Source organism: Aquarana catesbeiana, linkage group LG01 (assembly GCF_042186555.1).
Source record: "Aquarana catesbeiana isolate 2022-GZ linkage group LG01, ASM4218655v1, whole genome shotgun sequence".
Taxonomy (NCBI): domain Eukaryota; kingdom Metazoa; phylum Chordata; class Amphibia; order Anura; family Ranidae; genus Aquarana; species Aquarana catesbeiana.
Genome location: NC_133324.1, coordinates 2086236 through 2114017, shown reverse-complemented (window position 1 = coordinate 2114017; position 27782 = coordinate 2086236). Strand labels below are relative to the sequence as shown.

At 46.9% G+C, this 27782-nt stretch overlaps 1 protein-coding gene across 1 annotated transcript in view; it reads left to right on the top strand.

Moving 5' to 3' along the window:
- Positions 1-27782, top strand: part of LOC141129362 (pepsin A-like) — a 112375-nt gene that overhangs the window by 65951 nt on the left and 18642 nt on the right. Inside the window, exons 7-8 of the mRNA XM_073617358.1 lie at positions 6709-6853; positions 26362-26460. Coding sequence (XP_073473459.1) covers positions 6709-6853; positions 26362-26460 — 244 coding nt within the window. The remainder of the gene's footprint in view (positions 1-6708; positions 6854-26361; positions 26461-27782) is intronic.

Sequence of the window (27782 nt, the reverse complement as noted above, 5' to 3'; positions counted from 1 at the left end):
GTCAGGATGAACCAGGACTATCTCTCATAGACAGGTCAGGATGAACCTGGAATATCTCTTATAGACAGGTCAGGATGAACCAGGACTATCTCTTATAGACAGGTCAGGATGAACCAGGACTATCTCTCATAGACAGGTCATTATGAACCAGGACTATCTCTCATAGACAGGTCAGGATGAACCAGGACTATCTCTCATAGACAGGTCAGGATGAACCAGGACTATCTCTCATAGACAGGTCAGGATGAACCAGGACTATCTCTCATAGACAGGTCAGGATGAACCAGGACTATCTCTCATAGACAGGTCAGGATGAACCAGGACTATCTCTCATAGACAGGTCAGGATGAACCAGGACTATCTCTCATAGACAGGTCATTATGAACCAGGACTATCTCTCATAGACAGGTAGGATGAACCAGGACTATCTCTCATAGACAGGTCAGGATGAACCAGGACTATCTCTCATAGACAGGTCAGGAGGATGAACCAGGACTATCTCTCATAGACAGGTCAGGATGAACCAGGACTATCTCTTATAGACAGGTCAGGATGAACCAGGACTATCTCTCATAGACAGGTCAGGATGAACCAGGACTATCTCTCATAGACAGGTCAGGATGAACCAGGACTATCTCTTATAGACAGGCCAGGATGAACCAGGACTAACTCTTATAGACAGGTCATTATGAACCAGGACTATCTCTCATAGACAGGTCAGGATGAACCAGGACTATCTCTCATAGACAGGTCAGGATGAACCAGAACTATCTCTCATAGACAGGTCAGGATGAACCAGGACTATCTCTTATAGACAGGTCAGGATGAACCAGGACTATCTCTCATAGACAGGTCATTATGAACCAGGACTATCTCTCATAGACAGGTCAGGATGAACCAGGACTATCTCTCATAGACAGGTCAGGATGAACCAGGACTATCTCTCATAGACAGGTCAGGATGAACCAGGACTATCTCTTATAGACAGGTCAGGATGAACCAGGACTATCTCTTATAGACAGGTCAGGATGAACCAGGACTATCTCTCATAGACAGGTCATTATGAACCAGGACTATCTCTCATAGACAGGTGAGGATGAACCAGGACTATCTCTCATAGACAGGTCAGGATGAACCAGGACTATCTCTCATAGACAGGTCAGGATGAACCAGGACTATCTCTCATAGACAGGTCAGGATGAACCAGGACTATCTCTTATAGACAGGTCAGGATGAACCAGGACTATCTCTTTTAGACAGGTCAGGATGAACCAGGACTATCTCTTATAGACAGGTCAGGATGAACCAGGACTATCTCTTATAGACAGGTCAGGATGAACCAGGACTATCTCTCATAGACAGGTCAGGATGAACCAGGACTATCTCTTATAGACAGGTCAGGATGAACCAGGACTATCTCTCATAGACAGGTCAGGATGAACCAGGACTATCTCTTATAGACAGGTCAGGATGAACCAGGACTATCTCTCATAGACAGGTCAGGATGAACCAGGACTATCTCTCATAGACAGGTCATTATGAACCAGGACTATCTCTCATAGACAGGTCAGGATGAACCATGACTATCTCTCATAGACAGGTCAGGATGAACCAGGACTATCTCTCATAGACAGGTCAGGATGAACCAGGACTATCTCTCATAGACAGGTCAGGATGAACCAGAACTATCTCTCATAGACAGGTCAGGATGAACCAGGACTATCTCTCATAGACAGGTCAGGATGAACCAGGACTATCTCTCATAGACAGGTCAGGATGAACCAGGACTATCTCTCATAGACAGGTCAGGATGAACCAGGACTATCTCTCATAGACAGGTCAGGATGAACCAGGACTATCTCTCATAGACAGGTCAGGATGAACCAGGACTATCTCTCATAGACAGGTCAGGATGAACCAGGACTATCTCTCATAGACAGGTCAGGATGAACCAGGACTATCTCTCATAGACAGGTCAGGATGAACCAGGACTATCTCTCATAGACAGGTCAGGATGAACCAGGACTATCTCTCATAGACAGGTCAGGATGAACCAGGACTATCTCTCATAGACAGGTCAGGATGAACCAGGACTATCTCTCATAGACAGGTCAGGATGAACCAGGACTAACTCTCATAGACAGGTCAGGATGAACCAGGACTATCTCTCATAGACAGGTCAGGATGAACCAGGACTATCTCTCATAGACAGGTCAGGATGAACCAGGACTATCTCTCATAGACAGGTCAGGGTGAACCAGGACTATCTCTTATAGACAGGTCAGGATGAACTAGGACTATCTCTCATAGACAGGTCAGGATGAACCAGGACTATCTCTCATAGACAGGTCAGGATGAACCAGGACTATCTCTCATAGACAGGTCAGGATGAACCAGGACTATCTCTCATAGACAGGTCAGGATGAACCAGGACTATCTCTCATAGACAGGACAGGATGAACCAGGACTATCTCTCATAGACAGGTCAGGATGAACCAGGACTATCTCTCATAGACAGGTCAGGATGAACCGGGACTATCTCTCATAGACCGGTCAGGATGAACCGGGACTATCTCTCATAGACCGGTCAGGATGAACCAGGACTATCTCTCATAGACAGGTCAGGATGAACCAGGACTATCTCTCATAGACAGGTCAGGATGAACCAGGACTATCTCTCATAGACAGGTCAGGATGAACCAGGACTATCTCTCATAGACAGGTCAGGATGAACCAGGACTATCTCTCATAGACAGGTCAGGATGAACCAGGACTATCTCTCATAGACAGGTCAGGATGAACCAGGACTATCTCTCATAGACAGGTCAGGATGAACCAGGACTATCTCTCATAGACAGGTCAGGATGAACCAGGACTATCTCTCATAGACAGGTCAGGATGAACCAGAACTATCTCTCATAGACAGGTCAGGATGAACCAGGACTATCTCTCTTATAGACAGGTCAGGATGAACCAGGACTATCTCTCATAGACAGGTCAGGATGAACCAGGACTATCTCTTATAGACAGGTCAGGATGAACCAGGACTATCTCTTATAGACAGGTCAGGATGAACCAGGACTATCTCTTATAGACAGGTCAGGATGAACCAGGACTATCTCTCATAGACAGGTCATTATGAACCAGGACTATCTCTCATAGACAGGTCAGGATGAACCAGGACTATCTCTTATAGACAGGTCAGGATGAACCAGGACGATCTCTCATAGACAGGTCAGGATGAACCAGGACTATCTCTCATAGACAGGTCAGGATGAACCAGGACTATCTCTCATAGACAGGTCAGGATGAACCAGGACTATCTCTCATAGACAGGTCAGGATGAACCAGGACTATCTCTTATAGACAGGTCAGGATGAACCAGGACTATCTCTCATAGACAGGTCAGGATGAACCAGGACTATCTCTCATAGACAGGTCAGGATGAACCAGGACAATCTCTCATAGACAGGTCAGGAGAATGAACCAGGACTATCTCTCATAGACAGGTCAGGATGAACCAGGACTATCTCTTATAGACAGGTCAGGATGAACCAGGACTATCTCATAGACAGGTCAGGATGAACCAGGACTATCTCTCATAGACAGGTCAGGATGAACCAGGACTATCTCTTATAGACAGGCCAGGATGAACCAGGACTATCTCTTATAGACAGGTCATTATGAACCAGAACTATCTCTCATAGACAGGTCAGGATGAACCAGGACTATCTCTCATAGACAGGTCAGGATGAACCAGAACTATCTCTCATAGACAGGTCAGGATGAACCAGGACTATCTCTTATAGACAGGTCAGGATGAACCAGGACTATCTCTCATAGACAGGTCATTATGAACCAGGACTATCTCTCATAGACAGGTCAGGATGGACCAGGACTATCTCTAATAGACAGGTCAGGATGAACCAGAACTATCTCTCATAGACAGGTCAGGATGAACCAGGACTATCTCTTATAGACAGGTCAGGATGAACCAGGACTATCTCTTATAGACAGGTCATTATGAACCAGGACTATCTCTCATAGACAGGTCAGGATGAACCAGGACTATCTCTCATAGACAGGTCAGGATGAACCAGGACTATCTCTCATAGACAGGTCAGGATGAACCAGAACTATCTCTCATAGACAGGTCAGGATGAACCAGGACTATCTCTTATAGACAGGTCAGGATGAACCAGGACTATCTCTTATAGACAGGTCAGGATGAACCAGGACTATCTCTCATAGACAGGTCATTATGAACCAGGACTATCTCTCATAGACAGGTCAGGATGAACCAGGACTATCTCTCATAGACAGGTCAGGATGAACCAGGACTATCTCTCATAGACAGGTCAGGATGAACCAGGACTATCTCTCATAGACAGGTCAGGATGAACCAGGACTATCTCTCATAGACAGGACAGGATGAACCAGGACTATCTCTCATAGACAGGTCAGGATGAACCAGGACTATCTCTCATAGACAGGTCAGGATGAACCGGGACTATCTCTCATAGACCGGTCAGGATGAACCGGGACTATCTCTCATAGACCGGTCAGGATGAACCAGGACTATCTCTCATAGACAGGTCAGGATGAACCAGGACTATCTCTCATAGACAGGTCAGGATGAACCAGGACTATCTCTCATAGACAGGTCAGGATGAACCAGGACTATCTCTCATAGACAGGTCAGGATGAACCAGGACTATCTCTCATAGACAGGTCAGGATGAACCAGGACTATCTCTCATAGACAGGTCAGGATGAACCAGGACTATCTCTCATAGACAGGTCAGGATGAACCAGGACTATCTCTCATAGACAGGTCAGGATGAACCAGGACTATCTCTCATAGACAGGTCAGGATGAACCAGAACTATCTCTCATAGACAGGTCAGGATGAACCAGGACTATCTCTCTTATAGACAGGTCAGGATGAACCAGGACTATCTCTCATAGACAGGTCAGGATGAACCAGGACTATCTCTTATAGACAGGTCAGGATGAACCAGGACTATCTCTTATAGACAGGTCAGGATGAACCAGGACTATCTCTCATAGACAGGTCATTATGAACCAGGACTATCTCTCATAGACAGGTCAGGATGAACCAGGACTATCTCTTATAGACAGGTCAGGATGAACCAGGACGATCTCTCATAGACAGGTCAGGATGAACCAGGACTATCTCTCATAGACAGGTCAGGATGAACCAGGACTATCTCTCATAGACAGGTCAGGATGAACCAGGACTATCTCTCATAGACAGGTCAGGATGAACCAGGACTATCTCTTATAGACAGGTCAGGATGAACCAGGACTATCTCTCATAGACAGGTCAGGATGAACCAGGACTATCTCTCATAGACAGGTCAGGATGAACCAGGACAATCTCTCATAGACAGGTCAGGAGAATGAACCAGGACTATCTCTCATAGACAGGTCAGGATGAACCAGGACTATCTCTTATAGACAGGTCAGGATGAACCAGGACTATCTCATAGACAGGTCAGGATGAACCAGGACTATCTCTCATAGACAGGTCAGGATGAACCAGGACTATCTCTTATAGACAGGCCAGGATGAACCAGGACTATCTCTTATAGACAGGTCATTATGAACCAGAACTATCTCTCATAGACAGGTCAGGATGAACCAGAACTATCTCTCATAGACAGGTCAGGATGAACCAGGACTATCTCTTATAGACAGGTCAGGATGAACCAGGACTATCTCTCATAGACAGGTCATTATGAACCAGGACTATCTCTCATAGACAGGTCAGGATGAACCAGGACTATCTCTCATAGACAGGTCAGGATGAACCAGAACTATCTCTCATAGACAGGTCAGGATGAACCAGGACTATCTCTTATAGACAGGTCAGGATGAACCAGGACTATCTCTCATAGACAGGTCATTATGAACCAGGACTATCTCTCATAGACAGGTCAGGATGGACCAGGACTATCTCTAATAGACAGGTCAGGATGAACCAGAACTATCTCTCATAGACAGGTCAGGATGAACCAGGACTATCTCTTATAGACAGGTCAGGATGAACCAGGACTATCTCTTATAGACAGGTCATTATGAACCAGGACTATCTCTCATAGACAGGTCAGGATGAACCAGGACTATCTCTCATAGACAGGTCAGGATGAACCAGGACTATCTCTCATAGACAGGTCAGGATGAACCAGAACTATCTCTCATAGACAGGTCAGGATGAACCAGGACTATCTCTTATAGACAGGTCAGGATGAACCAGGACTATCTCTTATAGACAGGTCAGGATGAACCAGGACTATCTCTCATAGACAGGTCATTATGAACCAGGACTATCTCTCATAGACAGGTCAGGATGAACCAGGACTATCTCTCATAGACAGGTCAGGATGAACCAGGACTATCTCTCATAGACAGGTCAGGATGAACCAGGACTATCTCTTATAGACAGGTCAGGATGAACCAGGACTATCTCTTATAGACAGGTCAGGATGAACTAGGACTATCTCTCATAGACAGGTCATTATGAACCAGGACTATCTCTCATAGACAGGTCAGGATGAACCAATCCAATCTCCAATAGACAAATATTAGTATTTGCCATTCCTCTCGGATGTAACAGGTTAGTATAGGCCAGTATATTGTCCATTGATCCTAATACACAGAGTAAAGCCATTCTCCTCTCTCTCAGCATTACCATGAATGGTCAGGTGGTGGCCTGTCTAGAGGGATGTCAAGCTATAGTGGACACTGGGACATCTGTCATTGCTGGTCATCCAGACGCCATCAGTGGGATCCAAAAAGCTATCGGAGCAAAACCGGACACATTCGGACTGGTGACTAACCTTCTCATCTCTCCCTACATGAATGAACGCCCTTCTCATATTTCCCTACATGAATGAATGCCCTTCTCATATTTCCCTACATGAATGAACACCCTTCTCATCTCTCCCTACATGAATGAACGCCCTTCTCATATTTCCCTACATGAATGAATGCCCTTCTCATATTTCCCTACATGAATGAACGCCCTTCTCATATTTCCCTACATGAATGAACGCCCTTCTCATATCTCTCCCTACATGAATGGACATCCCTCTCATATCTCTCCCTACATGATTGAACACCCTTCTGATATCTCTCCCTACACGAATGAACACCCTTCTGGCATCTCTCCCTACATGAATGAACATTCCTACATGAATGAACATCCTTCCTACATGAATGAACATCCTTCTCGTATCTTTCCCTACATGAATGAAACCCTTCTCGTATCTCTCCCTACATGAATGAACACCCTTCTCATATCTCTCCCAACATGAATGAACACCCTTCTTGCATCTTTCCCTACATGAATGAACATTCCGACATGAATGAACATCCGTCCTACATGAATGAACACCCTTCTCATATCTCTCCCTAATGAATGAAACCCTTCTCGTATCTCTCCATATATGAATGAACACCCTTCTTGCATCTCTCCCTACATGAATGAACATTCCTACATGAATGAACATCCTTCCTACATGAATGAACATCCTTCTCGTATCTCTCCCTACATGAATGAACACCCTTCTCATATCTCTCCCTACATGAATGAACATCCTTCTCATATCCCCTACCTGAATGGACATCCTTCTCATATCTCCCTAAATAAATGGACATCCTTCTCGTATCTCTCCCTACATGAATGAACATCATTCTCATTTATCTCCCTACATGAATGAACATCCTTCTCATATCTCTTCCTACATGAATGAACATCCTTCTCATATCTCTCCCTACATGAATGAACATCCTTCTCATATCTTCCTACATGAATGAACATCCTTCTCATATCTTGCTACATGAATGAACACCCTTCTCATATTTCCCTACATGAATGAACATCTTTCTCATATCTCTCCCTACATGAATGAACATCCTTCTCATATCTCTTCCTACATGAATGAACATCCTTCTCATATCTCTCCCTACATGAATGAACATCCTTCTCATATCTTCCTACATGAATGAACATCCTTCTCATATCTTGCTACATGAATGAACACCCTTCTCATATTTCCCTACATGAATGAACATCTTTCTCATATCTCTCCCTACATGAATGAACATCCTTCTCATATCTCTCCCTACATGAATGAACATCCTTCTCTTATCTCTCCCTACATGAATGAACATCCTTCTCATATCTTCCTACATGAATGAACATCCTTCTCATATCTCTCCCTACATGAATGAACACCCTTCTCATATCTCCCTACATGAATGAAACCCTTATCATATCTCCCTACATGAATGAACATCCTTCTCGTATCTCTCCCTACATGAATGAACATCCTTCTCATATCTCTCCCTACATGAATGAACATCCTTCTCATATCTCTCCCTACATGAATGAACATCCTTGTCGTATCTCTCCCTACATGAATGAACATCCTTCTCATATCTCTCCCTACATGAATGAACATCCTTCTCATATCTCTCCCTACATGAATGAACATCCTTGTCGTATCTCTCCCTACATGAATGAACATCCTTCTCATATCTTCCTACATGAATGAACATCCTTCTCATATCTCTCCCTACATGAATGAACACCCTTCTTCTCATATCTCTCCCTACATGAATGAACACCCTTCTCATATCTCTCCCTACATGAATGAACACCCTTCTCATATCTCCCTACATGAATGAACATCCTTCTCATATCTCTCCCTACATGAATGAACACCCTTCTCATATCTCTCCCTACATGAATGAACATCCTTCTCATATCTTCCTACATGAATGAACACCCTTCTTCTCATATCTCTCCCTACATGAATGAACACCCTTCTCATATCTCTCCTTAAATGAATGAACACCCTTCTCCTATCTCTCCCTACATGAATGAACACCCTTCTCATATCTCTCCTTAAATGAATGAACACCCTTCTCATATCTCTCCTTAAATGAATGAACACCCTTCTCCTATCTCTCCCTACATGAATGAACACCCTTCTCATATCTCTGCTTAAATGAATGAACACCCTTCTCATATCTCTCCTTAAATGAATGAACACCCTTCGCATATCTCTCCCTATATGAATGAACATCCTTCTCATATCCCCCTACATGAATGAACACCCTTCTCATATCTCTCCTTAAATGAATGAACACCCTTCTCCTATCTCTCCCTACATGAATGAACATTCTTCTTATATCACTCCTTACATGAATGAACACCCTTCTCATATCTCCCTACATGAATAAACACCCTTCACATATCTCTCCCTACATGAATGAACACCCTTCTTCTCATATCTCTCCCTACATGAATGAACATCCTTCTCATATCTCTCCCTACATGAATGAACACCCTTCTTCTCATATCTCTCCCTACATGAATGAACACCCTTCTCATATCTCTCCTTACATGAATGAACATCCTTCTCATATCTCTCCTTACATGAATGAACATCCTTCTCATATCTCTCCCTACATGAATGAACACCCTTCTTCTCATATCTCTCCCTACATGAATGAACACCCTTCTTCTCCTATCTCTCCCTACATGAATGAACACCCTTCTCATATCTCTCCCTACATGAATGAACACCCTTCTTCTCATATCTCTCCATACATGAATGAACACCCTTCTTCTCATATCTCTCCCTACATGAATGAACACCCTTCTCATATCTCTCCATACATGAATGAACACCCTTCTTCTCATATCTCTCCCTACATGAATGAACACCCTTCTCATATCTCTCCCTACATGAATGAACACCCTTCTCATATCTCTCCCTACATGAATGAACACCCTTCTTCTCATATCTCTCCCTACATGAATGAACACCCTTCTCATATCTCTCCATACATGAATGAACACCCTTCTTCTCCTATCTCTCCCTACATGAATGAACACCCTTCTCATATCTCTCCCTACATGAATGAACACCCTTCTTCTCATATCTCTCCCTACATGAATGAACACCCTTCTCATATCTCTCCCTACATGAATGAACACCCTTCTTCTCATATCTCTCCCTACATGAATGAACACCCTTCTCATATCTCTCCATACATGAATGAACACCCTTCTTCTCATATCTCTCCCTACATGAATGAACACCCTTCTCATATCTCTCCCTACATGAATGAACACCCTTCTTCTCATATCTCTCCCTACATGAATGAACACCCTTCTCATATCTCTCCCTACATGAATGAACACCCTTCTTCTCATATCTCTCCCTACATGAATGAACATCCTTCGCATATCTCTCCCTACATGAATGAACACCCTTCTCATATCTCTCCCTACATGAATGAACATCCTTATCATATCTTCCTACATGAATGAACACCCTTCTTCTCATATCTCTCCCTACATGAATGAACATCCTTCTCATATCTCTCCCTACATGAATGAACACCCTTCTCATATCTCTCCCTACATGAATGAACATCCTTCTCATATCTTCCTACATGAATGAACACCCTTCTTCTCATATCTCTCCCTACATGAATGAACATCCTTCTCATATCTCTCCCTACATGAATGAACACCCTTCTCATATCTCTCCCTACATGAATGAACATCCTTCTCATATCTCTCCCTACATGAATGAACATCCTTCTCATATCTCTCCCTACATGAATGAACACCCTTCTCATATCTCTCCCTACATGAATGAATATCCTTCTCATATCTTCCTACATGAATGAACACCCTTCTTCTCATATCTCTCCCTACATGAATGAACACCCTTCTCATATCTCTCCTTAAATGAATGAACACCCTTCTCCTATCTCTCCCTACATGAATGAACACCCTTCTCATATCTCTCCTTAAATGAATGAACACCCTTCTCATATCTCTCCTTAAATGAATGAACACCCTTCGCATATCTCTCCCTACATGAATGAACACCCTTCTCATATCTTCCTACATGAATGAACACCCTTCTTCTCATATCTCTCCCTACATGAATGAACACCCTTCTCATATCTCTCCCTACATGAATGAACACCCTTCTCATATCTCCCTACATGAATGAACATCCTTCTCATATCTCTCCCTACATGAATGAACACCCTTCTCATATCTCTCCCTACATGAATGAACATCCTTCTCATATCTTCCTACATGAATGAACACCCTTCTTCTCATATCTCTCCCTACATGAATGAACACCCTTCTCATATCTCTCCTTAAATGAATGAACACCCTTCTCCTATCTCTCCCTACATGAATGAACACCCTTCTCATATCTCTCCTTAAATGAATGAACACCCTTCTCATATCTCTCCTTAAATGAATGAACACCCTTCGCATATCTCTCCCTACATGAATGAACATCCTTCTCATATCTCTCCTTAAATGAATGAACACCCTTCTCCTATCTCTCCCTACATGAATGAACATTCTTCTTATATCGCTCCTTACATGAATGAACACCCTTCTCATATCTCCCTACATGAATAAACACCCTTCACATATCTCTCCCTACATGAATGAACACCCTTCTCATATCTCTCCCTACATGAATGAACATCCTTCTCATATCCCCCTACATGAATGAACACCTTTCTCATATCTCGCTACATGAATGAACATCCTTCTCATATCTCCCTACATGAATATACACCCTTCTTATATCTCTCCCTACATGAATGAACATCCTTCTCATATCTCTCCTTAAATGAATGAACATCCTTCTCTTATCTCTCCCTACATGAATGAACATCCTTCTCATATCTCTCCGTACATGAATGAACACCCTTCTCATTTCTCTCCCTACATGAATGAACACCCTTCTTATATCTTTCCCTACATGAATGAACGCCCTTCTCATTTCTCTCCCTACATGAATGAACACCCTTCTTCTCATATCTCTCCCTACATGAATGAACAGCCTTCTTATATCTCTCCCTACATGAATGAACACCCTTCTTATTTCTCTCCCTACATGAATGAACACCCTTCTTCTCATATCTCTCCCTACATGAATGAACAGCCTTCTTATATCTCTCCCTACATGAATGAACACCCTTCTTATTTCTCTCCCTACATGAATGAACACCCTTCTTCTCATATCTCTCCCTACATGAATGAACAGCCTTCTTATATCTCTCCCTACATGAATGAACACCCTTCTTATTTCTCTCCCTACATGAATGAACACCATTCTCATATCTCTCCCTACATGAATGAACACCCTTCTCATATCTCTCCTTAAATGAATGAACATCCTTCTCATATCTCTCCCTACATGAATGAACACCCTTCTCATTTCTCTCCCTACATGAATGAACACCCTTCTTATATCTTTCCCTACATGAATGAACGCCCTTCTCATTTCTCTCCCTACATGAATGAACACCTTTCTTCTCATATCTCTCCCTACATGAATGAACAGCCTTCTTATATCTCTCCCTACATGAATGAACACCCTTCTTATTTCTCTCCCTACATGAATGAACACCCTTCTCATATCTCTCCCTACATGAATGAACACCCTTCTTCTCATATCTCTCCCTACATGAATGAACACCCTTCTCATATCTCTCCATACATGAATGAACACCCTTCTTCTCATATCTCTCCCTACATGAATGAACATCCTTCGCATATCTCTCCCTACATGAATGAACACCCTTCTTCTCATATCTCTCCCTACATGAATGAACACCCTTCTCATATCTCTCCCTACATGAATGAACACCCTTCTTCTCATATCTCTCCCTACATGAATGAACATCCTTCTCATATCTCTCCCTACATGAATGAACATCCTTCTCATATCTCTCCCTACATGAATGAACATCCTTCGCATATCTCTCCCTACATGAATGAACACCCTTCTCATATCTCTCCCTACATGAATGAACACCCTTCTTCTCATATCTCTCCCTACATGAATGAACATCCTTCTCATATCTCTCCCTACATGAATGAACATCCTTCTCATATCTCTCCCTACATGAATGAACACCCTTCTCATATCTCTCCCTACATGAATGAACATCCTTCTCATATCTCTCCCTACATGAATGAACATCCTTCTCATATCTCTCCCTACATGAATGAACACCCTTCTCATATCTCTCCCTACATGAATGAACATCCTTCTCATATCTTCCTACATGAATGAACACCCTTCTTCTCATATCTCTCCCTACATTAATGAACACCCTTCTCATATCTCTCCCTACATGAATGAACACCCTTCTCATATCTCCCTACATGAATGAACATCCTTCTCATATCTCTCCCTACATGAATGAACATCCTTCTCATATCTTCCTACATGAATGAACACCCTTCTTCTCATATCTCTCCCTACATGAATGAACACCCTTCTCATATCTCTCCCTACATGAATGAACATCCTTCTCATATCTTCCTACATGAATGAACACCCTTCTTCTCATATCTCTCCCTACATGAATGAACACCCTTCTCATATCTCTCCTTAAATGAATGAACACCCTTCGCATATCTCTCCCTACATGAATGAACATCCTTCTCATATCCCCCTACATGAATGAACACCCTTCTCATATCTCTCCTTAAATGAATGAACACCCTTCTCCTATCTCTCCCTACATGAATGAACATCCTTCTTATATCGCTCCCTACATGAATGAACACCCTTCTCATATCTCCCTACATGAATAAACACCCTTCACATATCTCTCCCTACATGAATGAACACCCTTCTCATATCTCTCCCTACATGAATGAACATCCTTCTCATATCCCCCTACATGAATGAACACCTTTCTCATATCTCGCTACATGAATGAACATCCTTCTCATATCTCCCTACATGAATGAACATCCTTCTCATATCTCTCCCTACATGAATGAACACCCTTCTTATATCTCTCCCTACATGAATGAACATCCTTCTCATATCTCCCTACATGAATGAACACCCTTCTCATATCTCTCCTTAAATGAATGAACATCCTTCTCTTATCTCTCCCTACATGAATGAACACCCTTCTCATTTCTCTCCCTACATGAATAAACACCCTTCTTATATCTTTCCCTACATGAATGAACGCCCTTCTCATTTCTCTCCCTACATGAATGAACACCCTTCTTCTCATATCTCTCCCTACATGAATGAACAGCCTTCTTATATCTCTCCCTACATGAATGAACACCCTTCTTATTTCTCTCCCTACATGAATGAACACCCTTCTTCTCATATCTCTCCCTACATGAATGAACAGCCTTCTTATATCTCTCCCTACATGAATGAACACCCTTCTTATTTCTCTCCCTACATGAATGAACACCCTTCTTCTCATATCTCTCCCTACATGAATGAACAGCCTTCTTATATCTCTCCCTACATGAATGAACACCCTTCTCCTATCTCTCCCTACATGAATGAACACCCTTCTCATATCTCTCCTTAAATGAATGAACATCCTTCTCATATCTCTCCCTACATGAATGAACACCCTTCTCATTTCTCTCCCTACATGAATGAACACCCTTCTTATATCTTTCCCTACATGAATGAACGCCCTTCTCATATCTCTCCCTACATGAATGAACACCCTTCTCATTTCTCTCCCTACATGAATGAACACCCTTCTTATATCTTTCCCTACATGAATGAACGCCCTTCTCATTTCTCTCCCTACATGAATGAACACCTTTCTTCTCATATCTCTCCCTACATGAATGAACAGCCTTCTTATATCTCTCCCTACATGAATGAACACCCTTCTTATTTCTCTCCCTACATGAATGAACATCCTTCTCATATCTCTCCCTACATGAATGAACACCCTTCTCATATCTCTCCCTACATGAATGAACACCCTTCTCATATCTCTCCCTACATGAATGAACATCCTTCTCATATCTTCCTACATGAATGAACACCCTTCTTCTCATATCTCTCCCTACATGAATGAACACCCTTCTCATATCTCTCCCTACATGAATGAACACCCTTCTCATATCTCCCTACATGAATGAACATCCTTCTCATATCTCTCCCTACATGAATGAACATCCTTCTCATATCTTCCTACATGAATGAACACCCTTCTTCTCATATCTCTCCCTACATGAATGAACACCCTTCTCATATCTCTCCCTACATGAATGAACATCCTTCTCATATCTTCCTACATGAATGAACACCCTTCTTCTCATATCTCTCCCTACATGAATGAACACCCTTCTCATATCTCTCCTTAAATGAATGAACACCCTTCTCCTATCTCTCCCTACATGAATGAACATCCTTCTTATATCGCTCCCTACATGAATGAACACCCTTCTCATATCTCCCTACATGAATAAACACCCTTCACATATCTCTCCCTACATGAATGAACACCCTTCTCATATCTCTCCCTACATGAATGAACATCCTTCTCATATCCCCCTACATGAATGAACACCTTTCTCATATCTCGCTACATGAATGAACATCCTTCTCATATCTCCCTACATGAATGAACATCCTTCTCATATCTCTCCCTACATGAATGAACACCCTTCTTATATCTCTCCCTACATGAATGAACATCCTTCTCATATCTCCCTACATGAATGAACACCCTTCTCATATCTCTCCTTAAATGAATGAACATCCTTCTCTTATCTCTCCCTACATGAATGAACATCCTTCTCATATCTCTCCTTAAATGAATGAACATCCTTCTCTTATCTCTCCCTACATGAATGAACACCCTTCTTCTCATATCTCTCCGTACATGAATGAACACCCTTCTCATTTCTCTCCCTACATGAATAAACACCCTTCTTATATCTTTCCCTACATGAATGAACGCCCTTCTCATTTCTCTCCCTACATGAATGAACACCCTTCTTCTCATATCTCTCCCTACATGAATGAACAGCCTTCTTATATCTCTCCCTACATGAATGAACACCCTTCTTATTTCTCTCCCTACATGAATGAACACCCTTCTTCTCATATCTCTCCCTACATGAATGAACAGCCTTCTTATATCTCTCCCTACATGAATGAACACCCTTCTTATTTCTCTCCCTACATGAATGAACACCCTTCTTCTCATATCTCTCCCTACATGAATGAACAGCCTTCTTATATCTCTCCCTACATGAATGAACACCCTTCTCCTATCTCTCCCTACGTGAATGAACACCCTTCTCATATCTCTCCTTAAATGAATGAACATCCTTCTCATATCTCTCCCTACATGAATGAACACCCTTCTCATTTCTCTCCCTACATGAATGAACACCCTTCTTATATCTTTCCCTACATGAATGAACGCCCTTCTCATATCTCTCCCTACATGAATGAACACCCTTCTCATTTCTCTCCCTACATGAATGAACACCCTTCTTATATCTTTCCCTACATGAATGAACGCCCTTCTCATTTCTCTCCCTACATGAATGAACACCTTTCTTCTCATATCTCTCCCTACATGAATGAACAGCCTTCTTATATCTCTCCCTACATGAATGAACACCCTTCTTATTTCTCTCCCTACATGAATGAACATCCTTCTCATATCTCTCCCTACATGAATGAACACCCTTCTCATATCTCTCCCTACATGAATGAACATCCTTCTCATATCTCTCCCTACATGAATGAACAACCTTCTCGTATCGAGGAGGCAGAGGAGGTGCTGATCATGGACTGGGGGATTTTAGGGGAGACAGTGGTGGTGCTAATCATGGACTGGGGGGGTTTAGGGGAGACAGAGGGGGTGCTGATCATGGACTGGGGTTTTTAGGGGAGACAGAGGAGGTGCTGATCATGGACTGGGGGTTTTAGGGGAGACAGAGGGGGTGCTGATCATGGACTGGGGGTTTTAGTGGAGACAGAGGGGGTGCTGATCATGGACTGGGGGTTTTAGGGGAGACAGAGGGGCTGCTGATCATGGACTGGGGTTTTTAGGGGAGACAGAGGGGGTGCTGATCATGGACTGGGGGTTTTAGGGGAGACAGAGGGGGTGCTGATCATGGACTGGGGGTTTTAGGGGAGACAGAGGGGGTGCTGATCATGGACTGGGGGTTTTAGGGGAGACAGAGGGGGTGCTGATCATGGACTGGGGGTTTTAGGGGAGACAGAGGGGCTGCTGATCATGGACTGGGGTTTTTAGGGGAGACAGAGGGGCTGCTGATCATGGACTGGGGGGGTTTAGGGGAGACAGAGGGGCTGCTGATCATGGACTGGGGTTTTTAGGGGAGACAGAGGAGGTGCTGATCATGGACTGGGGGTTTTAGTGGAGACAGGGGGGGGTGATGATCATGGACTGGGGGTTTTAGGGGTGACAGAGGGGGTGCTGATCATGGACTGGGGGTTTTAGGGGAGACAGAGGGGGTGCTGATCATGGACTGGGGGTTTTAGGGGAGACAGAGGGGCTGCTGATCATGGACTGGGGTTTTTAGGGGAGACAGAGGGGGTGCTGATCATGGACTGGGGGTTTTAGGGAAGACAGAGGGGGTGCTGATCATTAACTGGGGGTTTTAGGGGAGACAGTGGTGGTGCTAATCATGGACTGGGGGGGTTTAGGGGAGACAGAGGGGCTGCTGATCATGGACTGGGGTTTTTAGGGGAGACAGAGGGGGTTCTGATCATGGACTGGGGGTTTTAGGGAAGACAGAGGGGGTTCTGATCATGGACTGGGGGTTTTAGGGGAGACAGAGGGGGTGCTGATCATAGACTTGGGGTTTTAGGGGAGGCAGAGGGGGTGCTGATCATGGACTGGGGGTTTTAGGGAAGACAGAGGGGGTTCTGATCATGGACTGGGGGTTTTAGGGGAGACAGAGGGGGTGCCGATCATGGACTGGGGGTTTTAGGGGAGACAGAGGGGCTGCTGATCATGGACTGGGGTTTTTAGGGGAGACAGAGGGGGTGCTGATCATGGACTGGGGGTTTTAGGGAAGACAGAGGGGGTTCTGATCATAGACTTGGGGTTTTAGGGGAGGCAGAGGGGGTGCTGATCATGGACTGGGGGTTTTAGGGAAGACAGAGGGGGTTCTGATCATGGACTGGGGGTTTTAGGGGAGACAGAGGGGGTGCCGATCATGGACTGGGGGTTTTAGGGGAGACAGAGGGGCTGCTGATCATGGACTGGGGTTTTTAGGGGAGACAGAGGGGGTGCTGATCATGGACTGGGGGTTTTAGGGAAGACAGAGGGGGTTCTGATCATGGACTGGGGGTTTTAGGGGAGACAGAGGGGGTGCTGATCATAGACTTGGGGTTTTAGGGGAGGCAGAGGGGGTGCTGATCATAGACTGGGGGTTTTAGGGGAGACAGAGGGGTGCTGATCATGGACTTGGGGGTTTTAGGGGAGACAGAGGGGGTGCTGATCATGGACTTGGGGGTTTAGGGGAGACAGAGGGGGTGCTGATCATGGACTTGGGGGTTTAGGGGAGACAGAGGGGTGCTGATCATGGACTTGGGGGTTTAGGGGAGACAGAGGGGTGCTGATTATGGACTGGGGGTTTTAGGGGAGACAGAGGGGGTGCTGATCATGGACTGGGGGTTTTAGGGAAGACAGAGGGAGTGCTGATCATAGACTGGGGGTTTTAGGGGAGACAGAGGGGTGCTGATCATGGACTTGGGGGTTTTAGGGGAGACAGAGGGGGTGCTGATCATGGACTTGGGGGTTTAGGGGAGACAGAGGGGGTGCTGATCATGGACTTGGGGGTTTAGGGGAGACAGAGGGGTGCTGATCATGGACTTGGGGGTTTAGGGGAGACAGAGGGGGTGCTGATCATGGACTGGGGGTTTTAGGGAAGACAGAGGGGGTGCTGATCATAGACTGGGGGTTTTAGGGGAGACAGAGGGGTGCTGATCATGGACTTGGGGGTTTTAGGGGAGACAGAGGGGGTGCTGATCATGGACTTGGGGGTTTAGGGGAGACAGAGGGGGTGCTGATCATGGACTTGGGGGTTTAGGGGAGACAGAGGGGTGCTGATCATGGACTTGGGGGTTTAGGGGAGACAGAGGGGGTGCTGATTATGGACTGGGGGTTTAGGGAAGACAGAAAGGGTGATGATCATGGACTGGGGGTTTTAGGGGAGACAGAGGGGGTGCTGATCATAGACTGGGGGTTTTAGGGTTGACAGAGGGGGTGCTGATCATAGACTGGGGGTTTTAGGGGAGACAGAGGGGTGCTGATCATGGACTGGGGGTTTTAGTGGAGACAGAGGGGGTGCTGATCATGGACTGGGGGTTTAGGGAAGACAGAAAGGGTGATGATCATGGACTGGGGTTTTTAGGGGAGGCAGGGGGGGTGATGATCATAGACTGGGGGTTTTAGGGGGGCAGAGGGGTTGCTGATCATGGACTGGGGGTTTTAGGGGAGACAGAGGGAGTGCTGATCTTGGACTGGGGGTTTTAGTGGAGACAGAGCGGGTGCTGATCATGGACTGGGGGTTTAGGGAAGACAGAAAGGGTGATGATCATGGACTGGGGTTTTTAGGGGAGGCAGGGGGGGTGATGATCATAGACTGGGGGTTTTAGGGGGGCAGAGGGGTTGCTGATCATGGACTGGGGGTTTTAGGGGAGACAGAGGGGGTGCTGATCATGGACTGGGGGTTTAGGGGAGACAGAGGGGGTGCTGATCATAGACTGGGGGTTTTAGGGGAGACAGAGGAGGTGCTGATCATGGACTGGGGGTTTTAGGGGAGACAGAGGGGCTGCTGATCATGGACTGGGGGTTTAGGGAAGACAGAAAGGGTGATGATCATGGACTGGGGGTTTTAGGGGAGACAGAGGGGGTGATGATCATGGACTGGGGGTTTTAGGGGAGACAGAGGGGCTGCTGATTATGGACTTGGGGGTTTTATGGGAGACAGAGGGGGTGATGATCATGGACTGGGGGTTTTAGGGGAGACAGAGGGGCTGCTGATTATGGACTTGGGGGTTTTATGGGAGACAGAGGGGGTGCTGATCATAGACTGGGGGTTTTAGGGGAGACAGAGGGGCTGCTGATTATGGACTTGGGGGTTTTATGGGAGACAGAGGGGGTGTTGATCATGGACTGGGGGTTTTAGTGGAGACAGAGGGGGTGTTGATCATGGACTGGGGGTTTTAGTGGAGACAGAGGGGGTGCTGATCATGGACTGGGGGTTTATGGGAGACAGAGGGGGTGTTGATCATGGACTGGGGGTTTTAGGGAAGACAGAGGGGCTGCTGATTATGGACTTGGGGGTTTAGGGGAGACAGAGGGTGCTGATCACGGACTGGGGGTTTTAAGGGAGAAAGAGGGGGTGCCGATCATGGACTGGGGGTTTTAGGGGAGACAGAGGGGGTGCTAATCATGGACTGGGGGTTTTAGTGGAGATAGAGGGGGTGATGATCATGGACTGGGGGTTTTAGGGGAGACAGAGGGGGTGCTGATCATGGACTGGGGGTTTTAGTGGAGACAGAGGGGTGCTGATCATGGACTGGGGTTTTTAGGGGAGACAGAGGGGCTGCTGATTATGGACTGGGGGTTTAGGGAAGACAAAAAGGGTGATGATCATGGACTGGGGGTTTTAGGGGAGACAGAGGGGGTGCTGATCATGGACTGGGGGTTTAGGGAAGACAGAAAGGGTGCTGATCATGGACTGGGGGTTTTAGGGGAGACAGAGGGGGTGATGATCATGGACTGGGGGTTTTAGGGGAGACAGAGGGGCTGCTGATTATGGACTGGGGGTTTTATGGGAGACAGAGGGGGTGATGATCATGGACTGGGGGTTTTAGTGGAGACAGAGGGGGTGCTGATCATGGACTGGGGGTTTTAGTGGAGACAGAGGGGGTGCTGATCATAGACTGGGGGTTTTAGGGGGGCAGAGGGAGTGCTGATCATGGACTGGGGGTTTTAGTGGAGACAGAAGCGGTGCTGATCATGGACTAGGGGTTTTATGGGAGACAGAGGGGTTCTGATCATGGACTTGGGGGTTTTAGGGAAGACAGAGGGGCTGCTGATTATGGACTTGGGGGTTTAGGGGAGACAGAGTGGGTGCTGATCATGGACTGGAGGTTTTAAGGGAGACAGAGGGGGTGCTGATCATGGACTGGGGTTTTTAGGGGAGACAGAGGGGGTGCTGATCATTACCTGGGGGTTTTAGGGGAGACAGAGGGGGTGCTGATCATAGACTGGGGGTTTTAGGGAAGACAGAAGGGGTGCTGATCATGGACTGGGGGTTTTAGGGGAGACAGAGGGGGTGCTGATCATGGACTGGGGGTTTTAGGGGAGAAATAGGGGGTTCTGATCATGGACTGGGGGTTTTAGGGGAGACAGAGGGGGTGCTGATCATAGACTTGGGGTTTTAGGGGAGGCAGAGGGGGTGCTGATCATAGACTGGGGGTTTTAGGGGAGACCCAGGGAGTGCTGATCTTGGACTGGGGGTTTTAGGGGAGACAGAGGGGGTGCTGATCACGGACTGGCGGTTTTAGTGGAGACAGAGGGGGTGCTGGTCATAGACTGGGGGTTTTAGGGGAGACAGAGGGGCGCTGATCATTAACTGGGGGTTTTAGGGGAGAAATAGGGGGTGCTGATCATAGACTTGTGGTTTTAGGGGAGGCAGAGGGGGTGCTGATCATAGACTGGGGGTTTTAGGGGAGACAGAGGGGGTGTTAATCATGGACTTGGGGTTTTAGGGAAGACAGAGGGTGCTGATCACGGACTGGGGGTTTTAGGGGTGGGAGAGGGGTGCTGATCATGGACTGGGGTTTTTAGGGGAGACGGGGGGGGTGCTGATCATGGACTGCGGGTTTTAAGGGAGACAGAGGGGGTGCTGATCATGGACTGGGGGTTTTAGGGGAGACAGAGGGGGTGCTGATCATGGACTTGGGGGTTTAGGGGAGACAGAGGGGGTGCTGATCATGGACTGGGGGTTTTAGGGGAGACAGAGTAGGTACTGATTATGGACTGGGGGTTTTAGGGGAGACAGAGGAGGTGCTGATCATGGACTGGGAGTTTTAGGGGAGACAGAGGGGGTGCTGATCATAGACTGGGGGTTTAGGGAAGACAAAAAGGGTGATGATCATGGACTGGGGGTTTTAGGGGAGACAGAGGGGCTGCTGATTATGGACTGGGGGTTTAGGGAAGACAAAAAGGGTGATGATCATGGACTGGGGGTTTTAGGGGAGACAGAGGGGGTGCTGATCATGGACTGGGGGTTTAGGGAAGACAGAAAGGGTGCTGATCATGGACTGGGGGTTTTAGGGGAGACAGAGGGGCTGCTGATCTTGGACTGGGGGTTTTATGGGAGACAGAGGGGGTGATGATCATGGACTGGGGGTTTTAGGGGAGACAGAGGGGCTGCTGATTATGGACTGGGGGTTTTATGGGAGACAGAGGGGGTGATGATCATGGACTGGGGGTTTTAGTGGAGACAGAGGGGGTGATGATCATGGACTGGGGGTTTTAGGGGAGACAGAGGGGGTGCTGATCATGGACTGGGGGTTTTAGTGGAGACAGAGGGGTGCTGATCATGGACTGGGGTTTTTAGGGGAGACAGAGGGGCTGCTGATTATGGACTGGGGGTTTAGGGAAGACAAAAAGGGTGATGATCATGGACTGGGGGTTTTAGGGGAGACAGAGGGGGTGCTGATCATGGACTGGGGGTTTAGGGAAGACAGAAAGGGTGATGATCATGGACTGGGGGTTTTAGTGGAGACAGAGGGGGTGCTGATCATGGACTGGGGGTTTTAGGGGAGACAGAGGGGCTGCTGATTATGGACTGGGGGTTTTATGGGAGACAGAGGGGGTGATGATCATGGACTGGGGGTTTTAGTGGAGACAGAGGGGCTGCTGATTATGGACTGGGGGTTTTAGGGGAGGCAGAGGGGGTGATGATCATAGACTGGGGGTTTTAGGGGAGACAGAGGGGGTGATGATCATGGACTGGGGGTTTTAGTGGAGACAGAGGGGTGCTGATCATGGACTGGGGTTTTTAGGGGAGACAGAGGGGGTGCTGATCATAGACTGGGGGTTTTAGGGGGGCAGAGGGAGTGCTAATCATGGACTGGGGGTTTTAGTGGAGACAGAAGCGGTGCTGATCATGGACTGGGGTTTTATGGGAGACAGAGGGGGTGCTGATCACGGACTGGGGGTTTATGGGAGACAGAGGGGGTGCTGATCATTACCTGGGGGTTTTAGGGGAGACAGAGGGGGTGCTGATCATAGACTGGGGGTTTTAGGGAAGACAGAAGGGGTGCTGATCATGGACTGGGGGTTTTAGGGGAGACAGAGGGGGTGCTGATCATTAACTGGGGGTTTTAGGGGAGACAGAGGGGGTGCTGATCATGGACTAGGGGTTATAGGGGAGACAGAGGGGTGCTGATCATGGACTGGGGGTTTTAGGGGAGAAATAGGGGGTTCTGATCATGGACTGGGGGTTTTAGGGGAGACAGAGGGGGTGCTGATCATAGACTGGGGGTTTTAGGGGAGACCCAGGGAGTGCTGATCTTGGACTGGGGGTTTTAGGGGAGACAGAGGAGGTGTTAATCATGGACTTGGGGTTTTAGGGAAGACAGAGGGGTGCTGATCACGGACTGGGGGTTTTAGGGGAGACGGGGGGGGGGGGGGTGCTGATCATGGACTGCGGGTTTTAAGGGAGACAGAGGGGGTGCTGATCATGGACTGGCGGTTTTAGTGGAGACAGAGGGGGTGCTGATCATGGACTGGGGGTTTTAGGGGAAGCAGAGGGGTGCTGGTCATAGACTGGGGGTTTTAGGGGAGACAGAGGGGCGCTGATCATTAACTGGGGGTTTTAGGGGAGAAATATGGGGTGATGATCATAGACTGGTGATTTTAGGGGAGACAGATGGGTGCTGATCTTGGACTGGGGGTTTTAGGGGAGAAATAGGGGGTGATGATCATAGACTGGTGATTTTAGGGGAGACAGAGGGGGTGCTGATCATAGACTTGTGGTTTTAGGGGAGGCAGAGGGGGTGCTGATCATAGACTGGGGGTTTTAGGGGTGGGAGAGGGGTGCTGATCATGGACTGGGGTTTTTAGGGGAGACGGGGGGGGGGGGTGCTGATCATGGACTGGGGGTTTTAGGGGAGACAGAGGGGGTGCTGATCATGGACTTGGGGGTTTAGGGGAGACAGAGGGGGTGCTGATCATGGACTGGGGGTTTTAGGGGAGACAGAGTAGGTACTGATTATGGACTGGGGGTTTTAGGGGAGACAGAGGAGGTGCTGATCATGGACTGGGAGTTTTAGGGGAGACAGAGGGGGTGCTGATTATGGACTGGGGGTTTAGGGAAGACAAAAAGGGTGATGATCATGGACTGGGGGTTTTAGGGGAGACAGAGTTGGTGCTGATCATAGACTGGGGGTTTTAGGGGAGACAGAGGGGGTGATGATCATGGACTGGGGGTTTTAGGGGAGACAGAGGGGGTGCTGATCATGGACTGGGGGTTTTAGTGGAGACACAGGGGGTGCTGATCATGGACTGGGGTTTTTAGGGGAGGCAGAGGGGGTGCTGATCATGGACTGGGGTTTTTAGGTGAGACAGAGGGGGTGATGATCATAGACTGGGGGTTTTAGGGGAGACAGAGGGGGTGCTGATCATGGACTGGGGTTTTTAGGGGAGACAGAGGGGGTGATGATCATAGACTGGGGGTTTTAGGGGGGCAGAGGGGCTGCTGATTATGGACTTGGGGGTTTTATGGGAGACAGAGGGGGTGCTGATCATGGACTGGGGGTTTTAGGGGAGACAGAGGGGCTGCTGATTATGGACTTGGGGGTTTTATGGGAGACAGAGGGGGTGCTGATCATGGACTGGGGGTTTTAGTGGAGACAGAGGGGTGCTGATCATGGACTGGGGTTTTTAGGGGAGACAGAGGGGGTTCTGATCATAGACTGGGTGTTTCAGGGGGGCAGAGGGAGTGCTGATCATGGACTGGGGGTTTTAGTGGAGACAGAGGGGGTGTTGATCATGGACTGGGGGTTTTAGGGGAGGCAGAGGGGGTCCTGATCATGGACTGGGGGTTTTAGTGGAGACAGAACGGGTGCTGATCATGGACTAGGGGTTTTATGGCAGACAGAGGGGGTGCTGATCACGGACTGGGGGTTTATGGGAGACAGAGGGGTTCTGATCATGGACTTGGGGGTTTTAGGGAAGACAGAGGGGCTGCTGATTATGGACTTGGGGGTTTTATGGGAGACAGAGTTGGTGCTGATCATGGACTGGGGGTTTTAAGGGAGACAGAGGGGGTGCCGTTTATGGACTGGGGGTTTTAGGGGAGACAGAGGGGATGCTAATCATGGACTGGGGGTTTTAAGGGAGACAGAGGGGGTGCTGATCATGGACTGGGGGTTTTAGGGGAAACAGAGGAGGTGATGATCATGGACTGGGGATTTTAGAGGCAACAGAGGGGTTGCTGATCACGGACTGGGGGTTTTAGGGGAGACAGAGGGGGGGTGATGATCATGGACTGGGGGGTTTAGGGGAGACAGTGGTGGTGCTAATCATGGACTGGGGGTTTTAGGGGTGACAGAGGGGGTGATGATCATGGACTGGGGGTTTTAGGGGAGACAGAGGGGGTGCTGATCAAGGACTGGGGGTTTTAGTGGAGACAGAGGGGGTGCTGATCATGGACTGGGGGTTTTAGGGGAGGCAGAGGGGTGCTGATCATGGACTGGGGGTTTTAGGGGAGACAGAGGGGTTGCTGATCATGGACTGGGGGTTTTAGTGGAGACAGAGGGGGTGCTGATCATGGACTTGGGGTTTTAGGGGAGGCAGAGAGGGTTCTGCTCATGGACTAGGGGTTTTATGGGGACAGAGGGGGTGCTGATCATGGACTGGGGGTTTTAGGGGAGACAGAGGGGGAGCTTATCATGGACATGGGTAGTGGAAGGGATGTAAAAGGAAGGTAGAGTGGGGGAGGGGGGTAAAAAATTGAGGTGGAATGAGATAATCATGAATGATGACAGAAGAGAGGAGATAGAGGGAGTTCCTCAGTACCAGAGAACATGACCATGGATGGTGGAAGATAGGAGATATAGAGGGAGTTCCTCAGTACCAGAGAACATGACCATGGATGGTGGAAGATAGGTGATATAGAGGGAGTTCCTCAGTACCAGAGAACATGACCATGGATGGCGGAAGATAGGAGATATAGAGGGAGTTCCTCAGTACCAGAGAACATGACCATGGATGGCGGAAGATAGGAGATATAGAGGGAGTTCCTCAGTACCAGAGAACATGACCATGGATGGTGGAAGATAGGAGATATAGAGAAAGTTCCTCAGTACCAGAGAACATGACCATGGATGGCGGAAGATAGGATGTACAGTGTTTTTTATTTTCGTGGATTCGGCACCGATTGCCACTAATAAATTTGTTGAACTTTTGGTTTCAGTATCATGTGAACTGTGACACCATCAGTCATCTTCCAGACATGATCATATCCATTAATGGGAAGAACTACCCTCTGCCTGCCAGAGCCTACATCAATCAGGTGAGTGACAACACAGTGTCCACATGGTGTCATGGACAGTTTATTATTATCATACATGATGGTGCCAACAGTTTGTGCAGCGCTTTACAACATGAAGGGAGACAGTAAGTGTGACAGACTCAACCAGGACAGGGGCTTTTGGAGGGAACTGCTGGGTGGCCTCTCGCCTACTGACTATGGGCCCTGAATTTTAAGGGAACACTACTCTTTGGGAAGTGTGCTCGTGGAGGACCCTTGGAGTGATCTTGCTTCAGATTCAAGTCCATGTTTCCCCAAAACACACAGACTCTGGGAAGTGGAGGACCCATATACAGTATCTCACAAAAGTGAGTAGACCCCTCAGTCACATTTTTGTAAATATTTTCTTCTATCTTTTCATGTGACAATACTGAAGAAATTACACTTTGCTACAATGTAAAGTAGTGAGTGTACAGCTTGTATAACAGTGTAAATTTGCTGTCCCCTCAAAATAACTCAACACACAGCCATTAATGTCTAAACCGCTGGCAACAAAAGTCAGTACACCCCAAATGAAAATGTCCAAATTGAGCCCAATTAGCCATTTTCCCTCCCAGGTGTCATGTGACTCGTTAGTGATACAAGGTCTCAGGTGTGAATGGGGAACAGGTCTGTTAAATTTGGTGTTATCTCTCTTACTCTCTTATACTGGTCACTGGAAGTTCAACCTGGCACCTCATGGCAAAGAACTCTCTGAGATTCTGAAAAAAGAAATGTTGCTCTACATAAAGATGGCCTAGGCTATAAGAAGATTGCCAAGACCCTGAAACTGAGATGCAGCAAGTAGCTGGGTGATGGACTGGCCAAGCATGTCTCCAGACCTAAACCCTATTGATCATCTGTGGGACATCCTCAAATGGAAGGTGGAGGAGCGCAAGTTCTCTAACATCCACCAGCTCCATGATGTTGTCATGGAGGAGGGGAAGAGGACTCCAGTGACAACCTGTGAAGCTCTGGTGACCTCCATGCCCAAGAGGGTTAAGACAGTGCTGGAAAATAATGGTGGCCACACAAAAAATTGACACTTTGCGCCCAATTTGGAGATTTTCACTTAGGGGTGTACTGACGTTTGTTGCCAGCGGTTTAGACATTAATGGCTGTGTGGTTGAGTTATTTTGAGGGGACAGCAAATTTACACTGTTATACAAGCTGTACACTCACTACTTTACATTGTAGCAAAGTGTCATTTCTTCAGTGTTGTCACGTGAAAAGATATCAAATATTTACAAAAATGTGAGGGGTGTACTTACTTTTGTGAGATACTGTACATATTTGGGGTCTCTATGCCCAAACCAGCAATCCAT